At 32.7% G+C, this 8094-nt stretch overlaps 1 protein-coding gene across 1 annotated transcript; it reads left to right on the top strand.

Annotated features, from left to right (window-relative positions):
* The first annotated feature begins 5083 nt into the window (after positions 1-5083).
* On the top strand, positions 5084-6571 carry LOC139844160 (small heat shock protein, chloroplastic-like). Its single transcript, XM_071834365.1, has 2 exons — positions 5084-5375; positions 5904-6571. The coding sequence occupies exons 1-2, from the start codon at positions 5153-5155 to the stop codon at positions 6323-6325; spliced, it is 645 nt and encodes a 214-aa protein (XP_071690466.1). The 5' UTR covers positions 5084-5152; the 3' UTR covers positions 6326-6571.
* Positions 6572-8094: the final 1523 nt, after the last annotated feature.

Here is an 8094-nt window from a genome sequence, read left to right as displayed (position 1 = left end):
ACCAGACTCGAACCCGCAACCTCTCGTATAACACAAACACCCCCAAACCATCCAAACAAATCCGTTTTTCTTAGATTATTCTCAAGTTATAAATATTTAACCCGCATTTATTTTTCGTTCTTCATTTTCTTTCGGCCCAAAATCAACAAAGTGGTATACGGCCCACCAGAGAATGTGAGTTTAATCTCGGCCCAACTAATAAGGAGAATTACAATGGCCCAACATTTAAAATTACTTAGCCCAAGTTCATGTATGTATCGTGAAATAATAATAAAAACTGGAAGGTATTATGTTGTGGGGTTCGTTCAGAAAAGGGAAAACATAAAGAAAGGTAATTGAATCATCATTCATCAGCGAACAAACAAAAAAAATATACAAAACGTGGTTGTGGTTTCAATCGGGATAAGAAAGTGAGTCACCATCCTCGTCGTCATTATCATACGTCACCATATCATCATCACATCATGTCGCCATCGTTTATCATCACAGTCGTAGTTTATTATTATGATCCTTGTTATCGTATTAGTAACAGGAACGAAGAAGAGCAGCAGTCGAACAGTAATTATGTGGGTTTCGAAGAAAAAAAATAACATGAGTTGTGCAGTAGTAAGTGTGGTTTGGATTTGATTTACGTTTGAACAGGAGAACAAGCAGCACAAATTTATGGGTGTTCTTATGAGCTGACACAATGATACTTTGGAGAGTGTTGAACTGGAATAGAAACAGAATAAACGTACAGCGATATGGGTGATGATTTTCTTGATCTTTGGTTCGTTCGACAGACAATTGAAACAGAAAGTAGATACTTACAGCTGCAGTAGCAACATAATAGCGACGGTGATGGTTTGGTGATCCTTGTTGACTGTTGTAGCCGTAGAAACAGTAACAAAAAGAAACGGCTGCAACAACGGTGGTGATGGGTGATATTCGAGTAGGGTGTTTAACGGTGGTTTGAAGTGGTTCATTGAAATCAAACAGTAGTATGTGAAGGTTTCGTGGTCTTCAAACGTAACAAAAACAAGTCGAGCGATTTAGTTATAATTGGGTTCAATGGGTGTGGGTTGTTGGGTTTCAACCGAATCATATATAACCATAGTTTGATGGTGGATGGTGGTGGAGGAAGGTGATACTTCTCGTGGGTTTTGGTAAGAGGAATGATGGCCTGAGGTGGCGGTTGAGGTGGCGATAGCCGGTGGTTGGTTTGATGGTGTTCTCGACATATGGGTTTGTGGTGATTAAATGGGTTGTCGACGAGTATCAATTGTAGAAGTAGTCGAGTAGCAAAAACCATTTATAGTTAGGTGATGCTTGAAGGTGGATCATGGTTGAAGAGGAAGAAACAAGGAATGGTTTTCATCTTTCTGTAAGTGTGTGTATATGTAGTATGGATATATATAGATATACACTAATATATAATACAATATATAAATATAATAATTATAATATCATAATTAATAATCAATTATGTGAAAGGAACTTTAAGAAAGAAACAGTAATATGATTGATATTTTAAAATTCACGGATGAAAGAAATGAATCAATTGGGTGTTGATCACTTTCATGTACAACATCTATATATAATTATAGTTAATAATAATAATAATAATAATAATAATAATAATCTATTATAAAAATTCAATCAACAAAACGTGTGGAAAGGATTAGCCGCCTCTCTTTTGAATTTCGTACTCCGTGGTTAAACAGTGGCGGATAAAAGTCTTCGAAAAAATTTCAAATTTTTAGATTAACTATATTTATTTATTTTGGTCATTATGGTATAAAATTCGATCCTTAATTTGTTAAATAAAAATTACATCAACTGTCCCTCTCAATTCTGGATAAAATATAAAAAGTGTTAAAACTTAACAAATAGTTTTTAAATAAATTTTAAATAAGCCTAAAATTTATAGAACTCATTTTCGTATCACCGTTTATTTTAAAATTACATAAATTTGAATTTAACTTACTTAATATCAATCGGGACATCAAATGAGTATTACAATCATTTAATATTTATTTTTAATATACTTTATTTATATATATAGATATATTTTAAATAATAATTATTATAATATCTTGTTTTTATTTTATTTTACATAATTAAATTTTAATAGCAATAACATATAATATTTCAAATTATATTTTCAATTACCATTTTTATATATATATATATATATATACACACATATCTATTTACAATTAATTGTTCGTGAATCGTCGAAACTGGTCGAAGGTAATTGAATACATGAACATAGTTCCAAAATTTTCGAGACTCAACATTATAGACTTTGCTTATCGTGTCGGAAACATATAAAGATCAAGTTTAAATTTGGTCGAAAATTTCCGGGTCGTCACAGGGAACAACCGTTTTCCACCACTGTCAGCCACAAAATTCAGCGAAATAAAGAAAAAAAATAGTTGAAGATGAAGAACATTACCAATTTTATGATTGGACGGAAAACACAGTCTGCCACCACCGTCCGTCACCAAAATCAGCGAAAAAATAAAATAAATATTAGAACATGATGAGCATCGCAAAGGTGATTTCCTAGTGCATATTTACAAAAATAGCAAAAATTATAGAAAATATATAGGTAACATGAAACCCTAATTTGATCTGATGCGTCCAAATTGTGATAGGGCTTGCGACCGTAGAAAGAAAGATAACGGCCGGATTTTTGAACAAAGGCGGCGAAGTCGTGGTGTTAGCGTCAGATTTTGTGAGGTTGGGAGGTTTTTTAGTGAGTAAAGAATGAGAAAAGGATTGAGGGAGGATCAAACCGATTACCTGATTGGTGAAGAAAATAGCGGACGTGAAGTATTTTATAAATTGGAGTTGAATAAAGTTTTTGTGGTCAATATACAGAGAAAAATGAGGTTTATGGATTAAAGTCATTATACTCCTTATTGTGGCAGTGACTAAAGGGAAAATAATGAAAGCCGTAGATAAAATGGGCCAAGCCCTTTCTAATAACATATATAGACATACTCAAAAGTTATGGGTCTATCCATTTAACAGATTATTACTCCTTAACATTAATAATAAAACCATCATAACTTTTTTTTAAGGTTCTGTCTTTCTTAGAGTTTGTGAATTATAGACAAAGACGATTTCATATATTGAACGTTATTATGTAGTCATTTAACTAAATATGAGATAAAATTAATATGTAAAAGAAAACATTAAAATAATTTAAATTTACATTTATTTACATTTACATTTACATTTACATATTATCTAAAATACAAAACACTATTTCACTATTCATCAATAGTAATCAGGGGTATTTCCGTCATTTCACCTTTTTTTTTTGGCTCTACAAAACACTATTTCACTATTCATCAATAGTAACCAGGGGTATTTCCGTCATTTCACCTTCTTTTTTTTGGCTCCAACGATAAAAGAAACAACTTTCGTAAAAGAACCAACCCTTCAATGTTACCAAAAGATGTCGAAAAAAATTCTTTTTTATAAAAAAATCAACTACCTTTTTTTTTCTTTCCCCCTCAACGATAAAAGAGGCAACTTTCATAAAAGGAACAACCCTTCAATGCCACCAAAAGATGTCGAAAAACATTTTTTTTTACAAAATCGATCAACTAACTTAAAAAAAAAAAGGAACACTAAAAGAAGCAATTTTCTCAAAAGGAACAACCATTCAATGTTAGATGTCGAAAAAAAATTCTTTTTTACAAAAAAGATCAAGACTTTTTTTTTAACTCGCATTCAACGGAGCCCCCGGCGTGAAGCGAGAGCTCCACAACTAGTTTTAACTAAAAAGATAAAACACTCATTTACTTCTTCATTTTGGCAACAACAAAAAAAAATTTGATTTAAACCAAACATACAAATCAAATAGTGAATTGAGCAGGTAAAGCTGCCAGATCTACTCCGATAGAGGTTTATCGAGTAGATTAACGACAAAAAGATCAACGAACAGAGTTAAACGTTTGTAATGTAAATATTCTATGAACTAACCCACTTACAAAAAATTCTGAAAAACGTTTACATAAAAGCAAACTATCGATAATTAACAAAATCGACGCTAAATTACAATCACCAGCTTACATACCCGGCGCAAAGCCAGGGACAACCACTAGTTGTTATTCATTTCCCTAAAATGTCGTTCTCGCTTGACTTAATTACGCCCTTGATCTCTAAAGTATTTTTGTTTCATCCTTGTTCCTAAAGTATTTTTTTTCATCATAACCCTTAAAATAATGATATGGTTTCATTTAGGTCCCCATGGTTAACTGCCGTTAACTCACCGTTAACTGGGGATCTAAATGAAACCATATCATAACCTTAAGAGTTAGGATAAAAAAATACTTTAAAAAAAGAATAAAATAAAAAATAAATTTATAAGGACCAATGGCTTAATTAAGTTCCTATGCAATAAAGATCTAGTTTTAATATAAAAAAATCACGTTAGATAACTCATCTGTTTATTTATTTTTTAGTAAATTCGTATTTCAACGCCAAACTGACAATATTCCATTTCCATCTTAGGGTGCGTTTGTTTGCCTCTTAATGGAATGATTCAGCGCCGAATGGCCTCCGAATGACATATAGTGCTGAATGGTTCAGAATTCAGTGCTGAACCATTCAGAGCGAAGACACACTCTTAACCATTAAGAGCCTAAATTTTTAGTGATATTCTTCTCAAATCATAGCCAGAACACTTAGCCAATATGAATATTGAATTTTTTATTCATGTAACACGTTATTAAGGTAATTTTAGTCAATTAATATCGTTTATTCAAAATGACTATCAAACAGCTTATTTTTATTCAGAACAAACTTTATTCAAAGGCTTTGAATCATTCAGATTCTGAACCATTCAACGCTAAATTATTCAGTTTTATCAAACGCACTCTTACTTACTATAATACTCCGTTATAAAATTATTAATTAATTAATTAAATATAATTTCAATATATTCACTTCCTCTTCTTGGGGAACAAGCATCCTTCTAGAACCTTCGTGAGCTTCCACACTCTTCCAGGATCATCTTCACGACACCTCCACACCGCCTTCTCCATCCGGTATAAAAACACTTGCATACTCCACGCACCGCCACATAACAAAACCCTAACTTTCACAAACGATCAATTCATACGCGATTCTCATTACTCGTTTCAACAACTGATCAATGGCAACCCCTCTCGCTCTCAGAAAAGCCACTACAGCCGCAGCTCTACTTAACAAGCTCTACAACCCTGTTCGTTCTGTTTCTGCAATTCCGTCCGTACGACGAGGTTTCAATACGAACTCCGCTCAGGTTTCTGCTTACGACGATTTCAATCGTAGCGTCGATGAAGATCGCCGTCCTGATTCCACCGTCTCTCGCCGCCGTGAGAACGATTACTTCTCAGGTGAGCTTAATGTTTTAACTTCGTTTTTCATTTTGAAACTTGTAGATCTAGACTAATTTATTGAGACTCGTTCATTAATTTCTCGTCTATGCTATCTAAATCGTTACTATTTTATTTGATGTACCGATAGAGTTTCAAGCTATTGTTTAACTGTTCAACAATTTAATAATTTAATTAAATATTCTTTCTGTTCCTAGTCATTTACATCTTTATTTCAATTGTATTGACGTTTACGAATTTATCTCTTTGTAACAATTTAGTTATAAATTCTGTTTGTAGTCATTTGTTGATCTTAATTGCGTAAGATGTTAATGAACATAAAATATATTAATATATCTTGCCTCTGTAATGACTATATAATAAAGTTTTAGGTTTCTATTTGAAATTATGTTATGTGATTTATATAGACGTTTACACTCTTCTCTGTTATGGTGATTTACAATTAGAATTATACCTGTTCTGTATTGACGAATTTGAATTTTGTTACATAACGATCCGTCTGATTATCTTTGTTTGCGATGAATTTAGATGTGTTTGATCCAATTTCTTCAACGAGAAGCTTGAGCCAGATCCTGAACATGATGGACCACATGATGGACAGTCCATTCATGTCAGCGCCACGCGGGCTAGCATTAGGAGCAAGGCGTGGTTGGGATGCTAAGGAAGACGACGAGTCGCTCAGTCTTCGTTTCGACATGCCAGGGTTGGACAAAGACCATGTGAAAATCTCCGTTGAGCAGAACACATTGGTGGTCAAAGGAGAAGCTGAAAAGGAGTCTGCAGAAGATGATGAGCCGGCTCGTAGGTACTCGACTAGACTTGATTTGCCGATGGACGTGTTTAAGCTGAACGAGATCAATGCTGAGATGAAGAATGGTGTGCTGAAGATTGTGGTTCCTAAGGTGAAGGCAGAGGAAAGGAAAGATGTGTGGCAGGTTGAGGTTAAGTGAAAATGTGTTTACTGATGGTGGTTTGTTGGTTGTTTTTGAGTTTGTTAGATTTTGTGGTTGATGTGGTTATAGCTAATGCAAATAAGAAGTTTCGTTCCTAATTTTGTGTTGGTCTCTAGATATCGAGTCTTGTGAATTTTGCATTTGTCAAATATTAAGAATGTTAATTTTGTAACACGGGGCAAAGTTCGACTCCTTAAGTTTTTTTTATGATACCTCTGATTGTTTGTTGGTATACTCTCCTAGGCGAACTTGCGAGTAATTAACATTGCAAAAAAGTCATTCAAATTTCAAAGAACATCTTATGACATAATTAATTCCCTTTATTTATATACTATTTAATAGACAAAAAATTTGAATTTGAATATTATCTAGGGGTTTTTTCATTATTTTACTTTTCTTTTTTCACTTTTTTTTCCCTTTCTTCAAAAAATTCTCAAATTCAGAAATTAAAACCGTCCCTCCAATTAAAATAGAGGGGTAAAGTTTCAAATAACTATTTTCATAAAAAAAAAAATCTTAATTAAATTCCACCTAAATATTTAATAGGTCATATCTTCTCGCTCGCAACGAGTTAAATTTTTTTGACACTGTTGTTAGTGGTGGGTGGTGTTGGGTGGCCTCTCTAACTAGAGATATTATGTTAGGCGATGTTTTTTAAAAAATCGCTAAATATTTGAGGTATTTTTTATACACGTTGATTTTCCGTTAAATTTTTAAAAGTCACTCCATAGTGAAATGCGAAGATGTATATATATTGTTAATTTAAAATAACATTTAAATTTTTTACGGATTATACCTTTTAGTTTGATTCCGACATTATCGTTAGTCACGAAATAATTTTACAAACTAAACGCAATAAAATACATTGAAAATTGTGCGAAGCGAGGGTTCGTAAATTAGATGTTAATAAAGGGAAATTAATAGTAGCTTCAATACACAACTTTTTTCATAAAATTCTCTATGAATAAACTATACCCAAAGTTGTTACATTATAAGGATCCATGATGCTAACTTAATAAAAGCTATACTCAAATTGCACTTGCACGTAAAGTATCCGATGAAAATGTTTGAACGTAGATTATGATATTCGGGTGTCTTTGCGTCTGCCGACAACACCTTTTGTCGAGAGGTTGCAATATTAGTCACAAGAGTATATTGCGTCTCCTGAGAAGCCAAAGGGCAAAGTTTTGCGTGTGCCGGCAAAATTTCAAGTTTCTAATTTTATGGGTTTTGTTGAAATAAAAAAATAAAAAAATGGGAAATTAAAACATGGTTTGAAAAGCCCATTTGTAAAATAAAACATGCGGCCCATGTTATGACATTTTTTGGGTCAAATTAAATAGTATCTACTGTATAAGATTAGAAGAATATTGTTTAACAGATCGGGAGGTCATGGCCCGCTTTACTACACGGAGTCTTGAGTACTACATAAGTGAAAAAACGATTTCGCATACAAAAGACAAACAAGGTTAATGTATTGGATTGATTGGTTTTACTTTAATTTCAAAATTGCACTCTTTAATATCCACTGTTTCATAATTATTGTCTTTCAAGATGATGTTGATGGTTGAATAGAAAATGTTGACAATAATCTTCTATCTTACTAAATCGGTAAGATAAATTCACGTGTTGCAATCAGATTCATCCTCAAAAAATACTTTTTTCTCATAATTTTGAATTAAAAATTCACTAAATTAAAAATTCACTAATTACGTTGTAATGACGTGTGTCCCTTATTAATCACATAAACATTCAACGGATTAGGG

This window comes from Rutidosis leptorrhynchoides, chromosome 4 (assembly GCF_046630445.1).
Source record: "Rutidosis leptorrhynchoides isolate AG116_Rl617_1_P2 chromosome 4, CSIRO_AGI_Rlap_v1, whole genome shotgun sequence".
Classification (NCBI taxonomy): Eukaryota; Viridiplantae; Streptophyta; class Magnoliopsida; order Asterales; family Asteraceae; genus Rutidosis; species Rutidosis leptorrhynchoides.
Note: the sequence above shows the minus strand (reverse complement) of the source record. Positions and strands in the feature narration are given on the sequence as shown.